Source organism: Leptidea sinapis, chromosome 47, assembly GCF_905404315.1.
Source record: "Leptidea sinapis chromosome 47, ilLepSina1.1, whole genome shotgun sequence".
In the NCBI taxonomy this organism is placed as follows: Eukaryota; Metazoa; Arthropoda; class Insecta; order Lepidoptera; family Pieridae; genus Leptidea; species Leptidea sinapis.
In genome coordinates this window covers 4,250,326-4,269,744 of record NC_066311.1, presented here as the reverse complement: position 1 = coordinate 4,269,744, position 19,419 = coordinate 4,250,326, and the positions used below count along the sequence as shown (strand labels likewise).

General features: G+C 33.9%; 2 protein-coding genes across 2 annotated transcripts in view; one reads left to right on the top strand and one right to left on the bottom strand.

Moving 5' to 3' along the window:
- Positions 1 to 17,393, bottom strand: part of LOC126978195 (FMRFamide-related peptides-like) — a 30,099-nt gene extending 12,706 nt beyond the window's left edge. Inside the window, exon 1 of the mRNA XM_050826970.1 lies at positions 17,317 to 17,393. The gene's annotated coding sequence lies outside the window, so the exon portion shown is untranslated. The remainder of the gene's footprint in view (positions 1 to 17,316) is intronic.
- On the top strand, positions 9,685 to 10,011 carry LOC126978203 (60S ribosomal protein L36-like). The gene has a single exon (XM_050826983.1). The coding sequence runs from the start codon at positions 9,727 to 9,729 to the stop codon at positions 10,009 to 10,011; it is 285 nt and encodes a 94-aa protein (XP_050682940.1). The 5' UTR covers positions 9,685 to 9,726.
- Positions 17,394 to 19,419: the final 2,026 nt, after the last annotated feature.

The following is a 19,419-nucleotide window of genomic DNA, read 5'->3' as shown; positions in this document are numbered from 1 at the left end:
CAGCCCTCAGCTCTGAGTACCGGCTTCTTGTTTAATCAGTCTGGGGAGCTCGTGTGTTGATGGGATTTTAGAGATGTTGCGACAACATCTACTGCGAGACACCGTTATAATTATAAAGGCTTTTGATGAAAAAAAGGTTGCTTCGAGAGAGAGAAGTCAAAGCCACAAACCTTTTCATATTATGAAAACACTTTGCAATAATAGAAAGTTAAAACTACGTCACAATGTAATAAAATATGTAACAATATTATTGAATACTCATCGTGACCCCGTTGTGACAATAATATACTCCAGAACAAAGCTTCTTAGACACTAAGATAACGGTTTAGTCAAAGAAATACAAGTTGCACTGTAGTATTGTTTGCTTACGCCAATGACTACGTATAGACCATACATATAGATAAATCACATTGTATAAGAACATAGCCGAAATATGTGACATGCCACAAATTACAAGATAACAAGCTTCCACTGCCATATCTATACATTGCCGCATTAACTTCAGTTGTTGAAAATATTCTTTATGAATTAGCAGCGATGTAAAACATTTATTCAGTTCAGATTACGTACCTATGTTGAATTTAGAACCCGATTCGGACAGTGACAGTTGACACACGACTAAGGCACACATTTGTCGTTCCGCTATCAGACTGCGAATGATATGTCCATAGATTAAGGATTGATCTCCGCGAACAATGTGTGGCGTTGACGCGCCACATGTTATGTTAATCTTTGATAATAATTAAAACTAAAATGGCGGGTAGTACAACATTGTAATAATAATACGACAAGAATTAAGAAAGACACTGGGATCACATATCATCAGTATTTATTTTTTATTTTAATAATTCCAATGTAATACACGCGGAGCGTATTTTACAAAAATTTGAAAATGCCATTGAGTGTCAAGATGCCACGCACAGAAGCATCTAATAGTTGCCGTAATAAAAAAGCTGTTATTTTTAGGTAGTGCGGTAACTACTTGGAGCGCAGGGGAGACCAGTCCTTAATCGAAGCTTTTCAGCATATTTTTATGTTCATGTTTCCTTAATGCAAACTAACAGATTCTATACAAATCCAAATGGAAATGGCAAATATTTTATAATTTTCAATTTAAAAAAAAGTCAAAATTATCGGTTTTTATTAACAGTTATTTATGTAATTCTTATCAAGCAATAATATCACTTAAGTAGAGAAGCACATCTATCATAATAGTTTGCTGCTTATGATAATTTATTACAATATCTTAAAGTTAAAAGCTTTTGTTGGGCTATGTCCAAATCTACAAATACCATAGATTTAACAAAATATTTATAAAGTTAATGAGTTGACAACTTATATTTTATAAGACGTAACTTAAGGAGCTCTTTTTTACCTTACAGTTCAGTGATGCATGGTTAAAAACAAAATGAATCTTAAGAATTTCCAAATATTTTCTGTTCATTAAATTGATTTATAGAACATTATCTAAGAACATTAGTTTTTGTATTACGGCAACTATTAGATGCTTGTGTGCGTGGCATCTTGAGACTCAATGGTATCTTTCAAAGGTAACATACGCTTCGTGTTATTTTACATTGAAGTTAATAAAATACTCACTGATGATATGTGATCCCAATGTCTTTTTTCTTGTAGTATTATTTTCACAAAGTTTAACTATGCGTAGTTAGTACCCGGCATTTTAGTTTCAATTATAAGCAAAGTTTAACAGAATATGGCACATCAACGTCATTGTTCGAGACTGGCTCGAGTACACCCACTTGGGCGTAGTATTAGTTGCCGCACTTTGCGGCTACGCCTGCGGTATCTAGTTGGAGCGCAGCGGAGACCAATCCTTAATTTAAGCTGAGAACCCTATTTTCTTTTTTTTCTTTTTTATTTATTGTTCACAATAGAAATAATAATTTGATTTGACACTACCGATGATAAGTACCTATCATCACAGACTATGTACTAAAGGTTGACGAAGAGACTTGTTGTACATGATATTTTTAATAGAACAGTTATTGAGTTTCTTGCCTAATCTTCTAAGCCTGGGTCCATTCCAACCGGAAGACGTCCACTGCCGGACAAAGGCCTCCCCCAAAGGTTGCCATGCCGAAGAAGTGCTATAATCGCGCACAGCAAACAATAAGGACGAATGGAAGAAGAAGGTGGAGACCTTTGCCCAGTAGTGGGATGTTATATAAAATATTGTTAATTAATTAGTTTAGTTTATATTACAATAAAGTAATAGTTTTCTATTACAACAAGCTATAATATATAATAAGAAAAGTTTTTTTAAAGTTTGTGACAAGACTTCAAATAGTCTTCACTCTCTGTGGTCAATTTGTAAAATAGATGTTTGCTAATTATTATCACAAATTAAATTTGAAAACCAAATTTATGACTCAATCCCGCGACCGAGACCGCGCGAAAAGTGCTCGTACGGAACGCGAGTTCCGTGCGAGCGCTCTTTCCAATGAGCAACCGCTCCAGTGACGTATCGTTGATAAATCTTGTATGTCTTGCTCGTTGATTTATCAGTCAAAGAGCGCTCGCACGGAACGTGCGAAGTCACGGGTTCGACTCCCGCATCGTTCATAAATTTTGTTTTCAAATTTAATTTGTGTTCTTACATGTTATTAATCCGAGAAGTGAGGGTTACATTTAAAAGAATAACAAATTGCTAATTATCTGCTAAAATTAAAACTTTTTACAACAAATAACTTTCGACTTTGTCTCAAATCGCTTACTGTTTCCGTTTGGTGTACAATATACTATAATATCATCGCTACTGTAATTCACACATATTCCAATGACAATACGAACAATATGCCGTATCACTCATGACAGAAATCGCACAGATTTAAATGTAATAATTTCCTTTGTTTCTATGACAATACACGGGGAAGGCTTAGACATTTTGCGGTTAATAAGTATCACATCGAAGCCGCTATGAAATTATAACAATAAGATTTCATTCGAGATATTTATATATCTGTGTAATATTTGAACATTAATCATAGTATTATGCATACTTTACTATACAATGCTGATTTTTTTCATTTTTTGGGATTCCATGCTCAATCGGTAAACCACGGGAACCGTTTTTTATTGAAAAGGAGGTCAAACGAGCGTTTGGGTCACCTGGTGTTAAGAGATCACCGCCGCCAGCATTAAGAGGAATCACAGGAGCGTTGCCAACTTTAAGGAAGTTTTTTAACCTTTTACTAAGACCCCACTGTCCATCCTTACACATGTTAGTGGCCTGTATCTTATAAGCCGCAATATCTAGGTAGTTTAAATATAGGCTACTACCTATTACTTTTACCGCTATAACAAGAATCATGATAACAAACAAATATGTAATAAAAATTTACTTTATTAAAAATCTTGCCAATTAAATAAAAATCATTTTAAAAAGAATGTTATATTGTATTATTAAATTATTTTCTTTAATTAACGCGAGCGTAACACAATTAAATTAAACGCTTTTTAATGGATTATAACGCGTGTAATTTACGTTACCTTAGTCAACTCGAGCCTACTTTAGTCAAACGAGCGTTACTGTTACCAATGGGAGGCTCCTTTGCACAACATGCCGGCTAGATTATGGGTAACAAAATGGCGTCAATTTCTGCCGTGAAGCAGTAATGTGTAAGCATTACTGTATTTCGGTCTGAAGGGCGCCGTAGCTAGTGAAATTACTGGGCAAATGAGACTTAACATCTTATGTCTTAAGGTAACGAGCGCAGTTGTACTGCCGCTCAGATTTTTTTGGGGATTTTCAAGAATCCTGAGCGGCACTGCATTGTAGTGGGCAGGGCGTATCAATTACTATCAGCGTCCTGCTCGTCTCGTCCCTTACTTCCATAAAAAAAGATAGCTCAAAAAAATTTTTACTTTCAAAAATTCTGTTATCAGGTATTCTGACACTTATCACTGGGGAATTAGTTTTCTTTAGTTAGGGTTGATGCTCAATGAAATGTCTCTACAAGATTGATGAATGAATATCCTGATCCTTCAAGAAATTGGTATAAGATTGTCGTTAAGAGGACGCTAATTATAGTTTAGCAATTACAGTATAGAGGTGAAAGATTTAGCCTTGGTATTTGAAGTAAAAACTTCTTTAGCATCTTTGTGATTTGAAAGTCGATGAAACGAAAAAGCGAGACAGTAAAAGGAGATAGGCAGAAAAAATGAGATAGGAAGATTTTTTAATGTAAATAAGGGACGAGACGAGCAGGACGTTCAGCTGATGGTAATTGATACGCCCTACCCATAACAATGCAGTGCCGCTCAAGATTCTTGACCCAAAAATTCTGAGTGGCACTACAATTGCGCTCGTCACCTTGAGACATAAGAAGTTGAGTCTCATTTTCCCAGTAATTTCACTAGCTATGGCGCCCTTTAAACCGAAACACAGTAATGTTTACACATTACTGCTTCACGGCAGAAATAGGCACCGTTTTGGTACCCATAATCTAGCCGGCTTCATGTGCAAAGGAGCCTCCCACTGTTAAGTCTCGAACCCGTTTGTTAATTGATTATGAAGACACCACGAGAACATAAATATGGTAGCGGTGATAGTAATGTCTTTCATAGCGGTTGAAATCATATGTTATCCTAGCAACATGTACCAGGACTTCATATCCAGTTTAGAGGTTAAATTTAAATTTTGCATTGGATACAACGATTCCGTTAATTGAGTTTTATGATGACTTTAATTTGAAAATGTGCAGCAGTCGCAATGTATCAACAAAAACATCATTAACAGTAATTGACGCAATATTTCATAGATATATTGAGTATTCTAAGACCAAAGTATTTATTTCATAATTTAGTTACCATTAGCCTCTTCTTTCATTAAAGTAAAATAATTATCATACTTTGTATCACTATGATCATTTCTAAAACCTACAATTATCCTCTTCCCGAAATTGTATTTTGTCATTCGTCTCATTCCAAGATTCACTGATCCCAAGATTAAGTTAAATTGAATGCGGTTTAATGTATATTTATTCCAAGAGGCTTAAAAACAAAAAAGTATGTGTGTACTTATGTATACACGCAAGAAGTTATACTTCTTTGGCCTATAACGAAGCAAAAATCATTAAAATGATTCATTCCTCGTGCTATTCAACGATTGTAGAAAAAACAATATTGTAAAAATCTTGCAACAATGGCTTTGACAGTTAATTATTAAATAACGAACGATGGCTTTGAAAATAACGGCTGTACGGGCTTGAACCCTTTGCCTATTCTAATAATGGACGAAGAAACAAAAAAAAAATAACGAATGTTGCAAACGTCAGAAAATTTTAGGAACCAACTTTACCCTGTTACTTTTGTGTTACAGTGATGCGCGGGCATCTTAAAATTTCACTCTCATCATTTTTTCATAACGCACCCAAAGAAGTATAACTTCAAAAATGTCAGTTGTTTATGAAACGAAATTTTCGTGAGCAAACTCGCGGGCTTCAGTCAGCTTTAGTCATTCCAAAATATAATACGTCTATAATTAAATTTTATCTTCGTTCCCTTAAACAAGAGGTTTACAAAACGACGAATATGAAAATATAAATTAATACCATAAATGCTTACGTCTTAAATCTCCCTTCCTTTCACAGAACCTGAATTAAAGCCTCATTCAATGAATATATTATTATCCTTGAGAAGTTGATGTGTGTAGGCTTTTATTGTGTGAGCTGAATTGACATTTCAAATGTTTTGAATGGAAATCGTGTCAGATATTTTTGAAGTCCATTCAAAAATTATAAATAAAGGCATATAGAAATAATGTAATACGGAATTGTATATATAAAAAATCTACAGCAGTATATTATGTTTTATTTCCGAGGGTGGCAAAATTAAAGGTAAAAAATGACTGGGCAAATGAGACTTAACGTCTTACGTCTCTAGGTGACGTGCGCAATTGTAGTGCCACTCAGAATTTTTGGGGTTTGTCTACAACATTCCATATAAAAATAAGGACTTCTCTTGAGAAGGTTGCAGAATGGTGTAAACTGAACCCCTACAACACTTAAGTTTACACGTTTACCACTAAAAAAATTTGTCGTATGACCGCTCTTCGATAACACTTGCTTTAAAGCCTCGCCTAGTATCAGAATACTGGGTCTCGAGCGATTGCTAATTCCGCGGTCATTTGGAGGGCTCAGCCAAATCGGCTTCCAAGAAGCTGGGTGCTCTACAAAGAGCAGGTCCGGCCACCTATGGAGTATTGCTGTTATCTCTGGTCTGGTGCGCCCCAGTATCAGCTTGATCCATTTGACCGCGTGCAACGCAGAGCAGCTCGAAATGTCGGGGACACAATGCTCTGTGAACGGCTGTTGCATAGAGACGTTGCTTCATTGTGTGTACGCTATCGAATTTATCACTTAGTTTTACCTTCGTACGACACGCCACATATTAGAATATCACCCCCACCATTTCGATGTCTATGTATTTTTATATGAAATGAAGGGACGTGCAGGACGTTCAGTTGATGGTATTTGATACGCCCTGCCCATTGGTAATTTTATCAAATACCATCAACTGAGCGGCACTGCATTGTAATAACAATGCAGTGCCGCTCAGTATTCTTGAAAAACACGAAAATTCTGAGTAGCAATACAATTACGCTCGTCACATTGAGACATAAGATGTTAAGTCTTATTTGCCCAGTAATTTCACTAGCTACGGCACCCTTTACACCGAAACAATAATGCTTGCACATGTATCTGTCAGTAATAAAAATCTGCCTTAATAGAAATCAATAGATAAACGGTGATATTTGCAAAAGTAGCAGTTAACAACAATGTTATTTATTAATTATTTAACAAAACAACACCAATCTTAGCTTAGATTATCTAAATATTTCTCTTTTTGTTTGCAAAATCGATATATTTTTTTTTTGTTAAGAAAATAAGAGACGAGACGAGCGAGACGTGCAACTAATAGTAATAGATGCGCCGTGTCCATTGCCCCTCAGGATTCTTGTAATACCCCAAAAATTTTGAGCGGCACTATAACTGCGCTCGTCACCTTGAGACGTAAGATGTTAAGTCTCATTTGCCCAGTAATTTCACTAGTTACGGTGCCCTACAGACTGAAACACAGTAATGTCTACATATTACTGCTTCACGGCAGAAATAGGCGCCGTTGTGGTACCCATAATCTAGCCGGCATCCTGTGCAAAGAAGCCTCCCACTGGTATATTGACATTCATTCAGACAATGTATTATTATAAATGTTATTTATAATAATACTCTTGAAACAACCTCACTGTACATAAGGCATAAATCAATCCAATTAAAGCAAACGCTGTTAAAACATCGTCCAATATCACATCGAATTTAATTAATCAAAATAATAATTTCGATTTTAGTATTCGCAATTATACAGACGTTATCTTACGACTTCAATTACGATATTTGCTTTCAAAATACTCGATAGGCTGAGCTTGATCTTGGTAGTAATAATACTTATTTAGGTGTGGGAATGTTCAAAATACTATCTTCGCGCCACAATAAGGCTACTGGAAACCCAAGCGCTGGCAGCTATCTCGGTCAACGGATCAGCCTAGCTATCCAACGTGGAAATGCTGCCAGTATTTTTGGTACCCTTCCACGTAATGATAGTTTTAATTTTATGTAGTCATAGTATTGTAAATATAGTTATAAGATTGTTTTGTTTGAATAAATAATCACATTTTTAGGTGTGGTGTTTTTATTATGTTATTTTATAATTTTTCGTTCAGTGCTATTTGGCTTTTTTTAAATGTTAATAACCCTACTCTTGCCCATTACAATGCAATGCCACCAGGATTGTCGAAAATCCCAAAAATTCTGATTGGCACTACAATTGCGCGATATACGATGTTAAGTCTCATTTGCCCAGTAATTTCATAACATACGGCGCCCTTCAGACCCAAACACAATAATGCTTACACATTATTGCTTCACGGCAGAATAAGGCACCGTTGTGGTACCCATAATCTAGCTGGCATCCAGTGCAAAGTAGCCTCCCACAGAATCGTGAGACACTCGGCTGATTTACGCCCTCGCCTACGGCTCGGGCAGCAACCCACAGCCTCGTGTATGATAAGCAACTTAGCACATTTACATAATAAATACAATTAGTATTAAAACATGTATTACTTTTACATAAAGAATTTGCGTAATAGACACAATTTTTAAAATTGATTTATTTAAACTGATGTTTCGTGATCTTAGCAGGAGCATGTCTTCAGGTGTATATTTACGCAAATAGCTTATGTAAAAAATAAAGTTAAAATTATTTTATTTAAATCTTTAGAACTCTTTATGCGCGGCCCCTTAAGATTTGCCATAAAGACTTAACACTGTACCAAATTGTGAAAACTTTACCAACATATCACAAAACAATTCTGTGTAAGCAAGTTCTGTAAAATTAAATAGCTTTATTATATTTTATGTAAAACCCAATGGATACCACAAAGAGGATATAAATACTATGTAATATGAGGCGGGATTGCCTAAGTAAAAATTGAAATTTAGTTTACTATGAAACGTGCAGTGAGGTTTGACATAAGTTTGAAATAGTAGTAATTACAGTATGGCGATTGGCGACTAAGTATAATCCGGCTGAGTCTGAAAGCAAACACTTGCTTAAAACGTCGTGGAGTTCGGTTACTCCCGTTTTTTACAAGATTATAGCCGTCATGTGTCAATCTATCAATGACTGCACGTTTCATACAATCGAGTGAATCGCTTTTTAGAGAGTTTTGCCAGACTGGCTACCTTATCATTAAATAATGCTCATCCCTACTACTATTATAAATGTGAATGTAAGTTTGTTTGTTAAGCTTTTATGCCTGAGATAGTGAACTGATTTTGATGAAATTTGGTACAGCGATAGACTAGAGTTTGGCAAAAACATAGGCTACATTTTATCGAGTAAAAATCCATGGTTACCACGGAATTTGTGAAAAAATGAACTCTCAAATCAATGAGCTATAACTATACCAACAGGGCTTAGCTTAGGGCAATCTTCCTCAAAATAAGATTCATATAATATGTTGGGAACGGGATCGAAAACGATAACCGGAACTAGAATAGGACATGAGATAATCTTCAATTCCAAACTTGCATATTATTTTTTCAAATCTTTATGTACGCGGACAAAGTCACGGGCAGCTAGCAATTATATAATCTTAAACCCACATGAAAATCATAACAGGAAACAAGCAATATTAATTAATCTTACAAAAGCAGATGACCTTTCATAAGTAACCCTTTCAGATGTTCAAAGAATATATACTCTCTTTATAATGTCATATATAAACAGGTAATAAATATATTTAGTGTATTTTCATTCATTTACAAATTTAGACATGTCAGTTCAAATAAAGGGTATAAGCTTTATAAATGTCACGGTTCATTACATTTTTATTAAGAGTTATGTGAAAGCCTTTATCTTAATCTGGAAAACATTTCTATAAAAGTTAATATGAGCTTCGGAAGCCTTTTTCTTCGCTGAAGATGTACCACTTAGGAGCGTCTTACTTTAAGTTGAAATAGGAACAATCTTTATTGATTTTTGATGAAAATTATTATTATAATTATAGCGGGCTTTGTAGGATATTAAAATTGTGATGGAATATAACATAATATGATAATTATACAAAGAAATGTTAATTTTGGAATTTTATGATAAATTAATTTGTCAAATTGTCCTTCTAAAGTTGTCGTCCATCAAGTCGACATGGCACTCCAGTTCGAAATCGCAGTGGGTCTGCGTAAAGGCCACAAAACAACGAAGATTTCTGCTGGAAAGAGAAGTATAACCGATAAATCAATCAATATTAGGCCTGCCAGACTAAAGGGTCTTCAAATAAAACATTCAAAATTTTTAAGAGATGTGGTCCGAGAAGTAGTTGGAGTGCCTTATGAGAAGAGAGCTATGGAATTGTTGAAAGTATCAAGTGACAAGCGTGCTCTGAAATTCTTAAAGCGTCGTCTTGGCACATACATTCGCGCCAAGAGATGAACAATGTACTTGTACAAATGAGGAAGGCTGCAAGAGATTATCTGCCCAAGCGCTCGAGAACTCGAGAACGGCTGGACCGATGTGGCCAATTTAGGTCTTGAATTATTTGTGGAAGTCCAGGGATGGTTTAAAAGGTGAATAAATAGGAAAATGCTGCTAAATTTAATATAAACAACAAATTTGTTTTTCCTTTGATGTGTCCATACATAATTTCTATGAGATAATTTATTGACGCACGGTTTGACAGTTCTGCTGTGAAACAATTTCATTATGACAGCAGGGTGCATATTTTACGAAGTAATTTTTGATGTTATGATATATTATTGACAAATTCATATAAAAACACTATTTTAATTATTATATACAGAACAACGTCAGTCGGGTCAGTTAGTTAATAATAATTAATTATTTCTGAAGCTACTAAACATAATGAAATATCATGTTTTTAAAAGTGTTTTGATCAAGACAAAAAAGCGTTATATTACATTATGTATTATGTCCCAGGGATATGATAAAAACAGTTAATCGGTCATATCACGGATGTTGTTAAAATAAGAACACGATTTTATCATTTCTCGAAACAAATCTAGTGATTTGACCAAATGTCAGAGTTTGTTCCATGAAATGACAAAAGGTCTTTCCTTTGGTATTTAAAAGGTTTATTCGGCAAGAGGGAGGTGTCCTCTGTCCCCTGGCACCACTCCTATGAAAAGGTAAAGCACAATTCTCTTGAAAATCAAATTAATGTTACTCAACCTCAGTACAGATAAAAGTTTCTTTAAGGGCCAAGTAGACGCCCATATTAACATACAAATATTAAAAAAAAACACGAAAGGGAGTTTGTCCTAATCGGGGTATGACTCAAGTCTGAAGTTTGCTTTGCTCGCTTTTACATCCTAAGATCTTCTAGTGGCGTCACCTATTGTTATTTCGCGGAACCAATTCTGGTATTTGATCAAATCACTATATTTATTTAGAGAAAAGATATTGTTATTTTAACATACTCCATAATTTAATCAAATCAATTAGGGAATCGACCAAATCTCTGTTATTATCATATCCCTGCAACATATATATTGTGATAATTTAAAATTTACATTGAGGAATAGGTAAAACTGAAGGAGCTTGGTTTTCGCCTGACGCTTGATTTGAAAGGTGTAAATGAAATGAAAAATAGCTTAATAGGCAGAACTGTTGACTATCATATCGGAGGCCCTGGTTTGATTTTCACCGGGCACGTACCAATGAGCTTTTGATTTCTGAATTCATAATTTGACGCTTTATAAGGTCGGTAACGCTCTTGTGATTTCTATGATGTTACAAGAAAATATGGGCCACATAGATCACATACCCGTATTTAATGCTCGTTTTTCCTCCTCACCCAATTTTTTTTAAAGAGCCTCACCACTATTCTTAACATTATCCAGGCGAACACGATGCGTAAAAAAAGTTCTTCAAATTCTCTCAAGCTTCTCAGATTAAACTTAATATATTTGGGTTAAAAAAGAGTTAATTTCAATACTTAAAAATATTTAAATTGTTGATAAAAGTTTTTTCCATATCAGTTGTGTAAGAGCATAAACGTTACAAACAAAAACCAAACTCAGTCTTCGTAAAATAAGTGATTTGTGCGAACACAGATGCATGATTAAGTAATCAGTAATTACTCAACCAAAGAGTTTACTCCTAGCTTAACACGGCAATAAAATCAACACTGTCAAAGGAACACAGGAGGCTGTATTCACTTTAAAGTGTAATAGCTTTAACAGTATACACATTCTACGGCAAATGTTGATCAAGTGTGGTCCTAGATACGTTTACCTGTCGATAATGATAAACCTGACGTACTTATTGTGAAATCTCTAAATAGTACGGTGTTTACATATCGATATCTCAGTTCCGAGTTTCCGTTCGAAGTTTGAGAAAATAAACGATAACCACTTATTCAAATTAAAATTCAAATATTTTTATTCAAAATAAGATTCAAAATCACTTATTGAACGTCAAAAACTACCACCCGTTCAAAAGAGACTGCCTCAAACCTGAGAAGAATGGGCGCAAGAAACTCAGCGGGTTTTTTTGTTTAATATAAAAATATTGATTACAATGTGATATAGTACAATAAACATTTATAATTAGAAATCCTGAGGGTGTTCGCTTTATTCCCAGTCCGTGGTGTCATTAAGAAAATCGTTTATGCTATAAAAACCTTTCTGGGGTCATATTGTAGAAGCATATACATCGCCCAACAAAAGATTTACTAACTCGACGCAACCGAGTAGTAGGCATAACAAGTTAATGTTTGTTCCTCGTGTTAACTGTGACATTATGAATGTCACAGTTTTCAGAAAATTCCTCAATGTGCTTATGAACATACAAAACATTATCAAAAATGTATTGAGAAGCAATTAGTTAGAATGCAGTTAGTTGTAACTTCAATTATTCCTTCAAAAGCTTAGAATATTTTCGTTTCATACAGTTACAACTCAAGATGTTATCTTTTGAAACCCTTTCTGAATTGATACACTTTGGAACCGAGTTATCGATATGTTTTCGCTTCTTCCAACTCTATCAGGTCAATTTATGCATTCTCGCCGAGGTGGGTACCTCGCACTAGCACTAGGGTTAGTGCTAGGGATAATATGTAATATAATATATATATAATGTTAACACCGGGAATAGATATAAACTTATAATGCCTACTACTCGGCTTAGTCGAGTTAGTAAGTCTTTTGTGGGGCGATGTATTTATGCTTTTATGATCCCAGAAAATGTTCAAAACAAAAGTATTACGTTATTCAAAAGAAATGTTAAAAAACTTTTGTGTGGTAAAGGTTACTATAACATAAATGACTTTCTTAATGATACCACAGATTGGGCATGGAGTGACCGCCCTCAGGTTATTTAATTATAAGTAAGTATAATTGTACAATATTACTTGGTAAACATATTTTTTGGATGAAAAAAAAAGCCCGCTGAGTTTGTTGCGCCCGTTCTTATCGGGTCTGACGCATTCATTTTGGAATGGGTGGTAGTTTTTGACTTTTAATAAGTGATGTCACATCCTATTTTGAATAAAAATATTATTTGAATTTGAATAATAACAATATTCAATTAAATTGATTAATTAAAGCTACACGTCTCCACGACATAGCTTAAATCATTACACTGACAATACTAGAGAATCACAAATAATAGTAATACTTAGTTTAATTTTTTACACTCACTGCTAATAACTTAAAATACTAAATGTACAATATTTATTATATATTACTAATTATTTACATCTTTTTATCGTTAATTATTTGTAATAATAATAACATTAGAATAGAAAACGGTTTTGCAGTGAACAAAAAAGTGCGGACATCCGACCCCGAAACTAGTTAAAACTGTATCCTCGGGGTCAGTGATTCCTCGACAATTGACAATGGCAAAGGAAACAATTAATAATAAATAAAATAAATAAAAAATGTGTATGCATGTGTGTGTGTGTTTAATTCTTAGTGAGAGTAGATTAGAATAAATTACATATAACTTTTATTTTTAAAGCCATCTAGTGACGGTAGAGGAAAACATCATACCGCTCTTTCGAAGGCATACGAATTATAATTAACTTTTACGCGATCGAATAGGTAAAAAATCACACACTTGGCACCTAGCTCCGATTGTGAAGGTACGTTCCGATTTAGGGAAATCGTATGATAAGTATTCTCGTAACAAGCCAGTGGGAGAGCCTTCCTTTGCACAGGAAGCCGGCTAGATTATGGGTACCACAACGGCGCCTATTTCTGCCGTGAAGCAGTAATGTGTAAACATTACTGGGTTTCGATCTGAAGGCGAAGGGCGCCTTAGCTAGTGAAATTACTGGGCAAATGATACTTAACATCTTATGTCTCAAGGTGACGACCGCTCAGAATTTTTGGGTTTTTCAAGAATCCTGAGCGGCACTGCATTGTAATGGGCAGGGCGTATCTATTACCATCAGCTGAACGTCCTGCTCGTCTCATCCCTTATTTTCATTAAAAAAATTATCCTCACATGAAACTGAGCCGATCCGCAAAAAGTCTTTAATCAAATTGACTAATTTTTATGGACAACTCGCACCTGACCAATAAAATAACAAAGCCCAAATTGTTTTCACAAAAAAAGAGCATAATTGATCCTAAGACCGTTTCTCTGTGTGTCTCTTGCATTAAAATTTTCCCATAATGTCTTAATTAAAAATAAACAAACGGGTTCGAGTTCCACATCGTTGATAAAATTTTGTTTTCAGATTTATTTGTGTAATTAACTCCAGAAGTGAGGGTTATCACTTAAAAACATAAAAATTGTTCGACTAACTGGCTTATCAAATTTAAATCAGTTATAAAGTAAACGCTATTGCCAAAAGAAGAAAAAAAAAAAAATCAGTTATATTACATTTTAATATTGTAAATGGCATAATTGTGTATGATCTTGCAGTTTCAGATTATAATCATAATTGGAGGTAATTCCAGAAAAACATTCCAAACCAGAATCATGTCGAAATGGAGTTAAGAACACAAAACTGGTCACGTGATTCATATTAACGGACTGACAAAAAAGGGCAGCAGTACTGTCACTCTTTAAGTGACATCCTGACTTAGTAGTCCAACCCACATGTATGGAATACACTAATATTTATTAAACTTTAAACATGAATTTCTTAAAATGTGATGTTTGTAACTTGGAACGTTTTTCAGGAATTATTAGTCGGTAAGAAAATGATCTTAAAACTTCACGTGCACTATTTATAGATGCAAATGTTAAGTATCTCTACAATTAAAATAGATTCACCATAACAATTATACGTTCACCAGTGGGAGGCTCCTTTGCACATGATGGCGGCTAGATTATGGGTACCACAACGGCTCCTGTTTCTACCGTGAAGCAGTAATGTGTAAGCATTACTGTGTTTCGATCTCTAGAACGCTGTAGCTAGTGAAATTACTGGGCACGAGTTTTCAAGAATCCTGAGCGGCACTGCATTGTAATGGGCAGGGCGTATTAATTACTATCAGCTGAACGTCCTGCTCGTCTCTTCCCTTATTTTCATTAAAAAAACGTGAAAATGAATAAATAAAAATCCTTTATAGTACTAAAAAAAATATGTTATAATATTAACAGTTATCGCTTATCAGCGATATCTTCCAGGTAACTTAAAGTTGTAATAGATTTTATTTTTAAAAACTTAACGAGGCAATAAATTTACTTTACTATATAGGTTATTTATACACACTTGATTTTTTTGGATTTAACGACTACAAATATAAAATAAAGTATATTTTTTTATAATTGTTATATCATACGAGCTGACCCAGCAAACGTTGTATAGCCGATATTAAAATCGCGATACAAAAGTAACTCTTGATCGTAGATGGGTTAAAATTTGAAGTTGTATGTATTTTTTAATGCTGACTCATAATCAAACAAATTTAAAAAAATATAAAAAAAAATTCGTGTAGATCACCCTTAACATTTAGGGGGATGAAAAATAGATGTCCGATTCTCAGACCTATCCAATATTCACTCAAAATTTCATGAGAATCGGTCAAGCCGTTTCGGAGGAGTTCAAAGTGTAACACCATGATACGAGAATTTTATATATTAGAAGATATTTTCACTAAACGATTTCACTAAACTTGTTCCAAAGAATATTTTTTGTTGGATGCCCGTGCCAAATTTAATTATTATACAATAGGTTAGTGTTAATAAATCAATACGCCTTATGAATCATTCTATTTTCTCTATGTCTCGACGAGAGTCTCGTGCCAGATTTTGGCGAGTCAACATGTCCTGAGGATGCCTCGTGTAGAGGCAAAACACGTGTCGACGTAAAAGACAAATATTGGCGGAATTAACACCAAAGAAAACTAAAAACATTTGGATAATTATGGATTTCCGCAAAGTGACGCCTACTTTAATAAATTTAACCCGTAATAATTTATCTTGGCTTACAAGATAAAAAGATAAAATAAAAAAGTTGGTGCTTTTTTGGAGGAGATTTGTCCCTCGTGTGGTCCTAACAATCTTTTAGCATTCAAAAGCAAATTAAATAGTATTATTATAATCAACTGTTATTATTTAAAAAAAATGTAATATGTATACTGGTGTAGAAATAAGAAAGTTATTTGTTATGTTTTTAAAGTGATGACCCTCACTTCTAGGATTAATACACAAATAAAATTAGAAAAACAAAATTTTATGAACGTTGTGGGACTCGAACCCACGACCTCCAGCGTTCCGTGCCGGTGCTCTAACCAACTGAGCTAACCGTTTGAGTGACGGATCGTCATAAAATCTTGTATGCTTTGCTCAACTCTCAGGTTGTGGCTTCATCTACAGGATCTACTTTACAGTTGATAACCTGCTCAACCCCAATATTTGCATATTAGAAAATTGGCTTGAGATGTCGCTCTTGTAAATCTAAACAATTTGTTATGTTTTTAAAGTGATAACCCTCACTTCTAGGATTAATACTCAAATTTTATTTGAATAAAGTTATTATTATTTAATGCAGAGCACAAATAAACTTTAAATAAAAAGAATTTTATCAAGATATTTTTAAATATATTAAATATAATAATCTATTTTAATAAGCTTTTGTTCATATATTCAAAATCGCAAAACTGTCAGAGTTCTCGACTGATCGTTTTGAAAGTTTCGCACAACATTAAGTACTTATATTCGGACATATTTTTATTAATCTATAATTAGATAAGAAACAGTAAAGAGAGACTGGCTAGTAAATCATAATTTATTAACTGTTTTACTATCAAAATACTTTATGGTGAATTATAAACAATATGTTTTCTATAAAATAAAAAATTGTATGAATTCATACAAATTAAATAAGATGTTTAACAATAAGGGTTACAATTATTTAGTTTATAAATTTATTTGTTGAAAAGGAGGCTATATTAAAAAATTTGAAGTTTAATCTAATTTAATAATAAGAATTATAAAATTTAACTGAATATTTTTATGTTTTATCGTAATTTTCGTTTGCCTTTTTATTGATTTTTAGGCAAATTTTTAAATATTTAAGTGTGCTCGAAAATAAAATAAATAATTGCTACTAAATAAAATTAATAGTTTATACGTGCTAAAACCTTTAAGTGTATCACATTCAGGTGTATACATATTATGGTTTCAAATAAGTTTAAAACTCTATGTAACGTAAAAAAAACATTGAAAATTTTAATTTAACTAAGGAGTTGCTTAAGTAATTGTTGTTGATAAAAAAATAAATTTAATATTCGAAAAAAGTTGAACTTCAAAACTTACCGTAGAATCACTTTACCCGCGACTACGCTTTGCACGTAGCGACCACGATGTAGAGACTACGGTGTAGCGACTACGACTTTGATTCCATAGCGGAGCGCGTAGCTTATATGTAGCTGTAGTGACGTCACTGGCGGGGTGTCTAGCTATGGTGTATGGTTGCAATTTATGTTGTCTTTGTATGATTATAGTGTTTCGAAGACATATCTCTTAGCTAATATACAATATCTTTGGTTAATTGTAGTCTTTGTGGTAATATCTTAGAACAATGTCGATTACAAATTTTCCAGATGAATATGTCAAGGACACAGCTATGAATCTTTATAAGGTTTGATTCTAAGATGGTGCGTTGTGGGGTGGGTTAAGTTACCTTCCCTATAATATGTCTTGGCAGCGATGGCTGGTCCATGTGTCATGATTATGAACGGGCGCTGCTTGTTTTTGCTTGGTTGGTCCTGTATTCGGCGACTTTAATTTTGATTTTATTATAAATTTAAATATTTAAACGCTCGCATAATACCTTTACTTATTTAGAAGGTTTGCGGATTAATTCATCATTCTAATATACATTGTTTGAAATAAAATTTATTAAGCTGAAACTGTAAGTATTTAAAATATTTAAAAGAGTAGCAATGAGTTTCTTGCAGCTTCTTCTCAGTAAAGCACAACTTTTTGTAAGTGGTGGTAAAGTCTTTGACATTCATAAGTGTAATTTTGACCTTGGTGAATAAATGTTTTTCTTTTTTTTATTTATTTATTTAGCAGCGTCATTCATCGGATCAATGATGTCTGACGGCACTCACTCGATAGTAGGTGATCGTTACACAATAAGATATATTCAATTCAAAGCTTTTATATGACAATTATAAAAGTTACAATAATATTATGTATTACATTTGATTTATTTGTTACACTAGTTGATCTTGCTATATAGGATCCTCTTAATCTTTCCATTCCTCGGGGTAGCACAGTGACTAGGCAGCAAATAATATCTTCGTATCTTCTACAATCAATCAATCAATCAACCAATAAAATTCTTTATTTGCGTATTAACATGGTATGTTACGCTGGTACAATCTTACAGTTCACATGTTACGCCAGGTTTAACTAGGCATGCAAATTAATTAGTAATTAAACACATATCAAAATCAGTAGCAATAAATATTAATTATCTACGGACTGGATTTCTTTTTTGCCTTTTACCTTCCAATGATACCACATGGTAACATCCTTGGACCAATTTCCTTTTTCACATTGAATTGGATGGCCAGCCCATTTCCACTTAATGCCTTTATTTTTTTTATTGTATATAAAAAAATAAGGGCGTCCCACGGCTGTCACATGGAGGGGGAAAATATAAGATTTTTTTCGTTCTGCATCTGAGAGATTGTTTATTATTCTTAAAATCTCAAGTATTTCTAAATACCTTGCCTTATTCCCGGTTTAACCAGTTAAATTATTTAAAAATCTATAAATGCAGTCTTCCTTCAGTAAAATGTTACATCAATAATATTAAAGGTTCTTCTCCTCCATGTGGCAAAGCCGTGGGATCCTCCAAAGCCTCCAACAAGCGGCCAAGCGGCTTGCTTGGATAACCAGGATGTCAAGAGATGCTTTGCCGAACTGCAACGTGGGAGTGTGTCTAGTCTTGATAGCCCTTAAGTCTAATCCTATCGCAAAATATAGTAAAACTTTAACAAAATATAACTAAATTACTGATTTTATTGCCTACTAAGAACGAATTTTGAATTTTCAAACTTCAAAATATTAAAATGGTTTTTGTTTACTTTAATTCTCTCTTTATTGGACAGGATATACTCATATTGTAAGAAAAACAGACAATGCAATCAGTGAGAAAATGAGGGAATTGTTCAACTGTAGGTGAATGTTATGTATATAAACTATACTATTGTTTTGTTTTTTAAAGAACAAATCAAGTATGAGACTTAACATCTTATGTCTCAAGGTGACAAACCCCAAGGTGTGTGAAAAACCCAAAAATTCGGAGCGCCACTCAGAATTTTTGGATTTTTCAATAATCCTGAGTAGCACTGCATTTTAATGCGCAAGACGTATCAATTACCATCAGCTAAAAGTCCTGCTCTT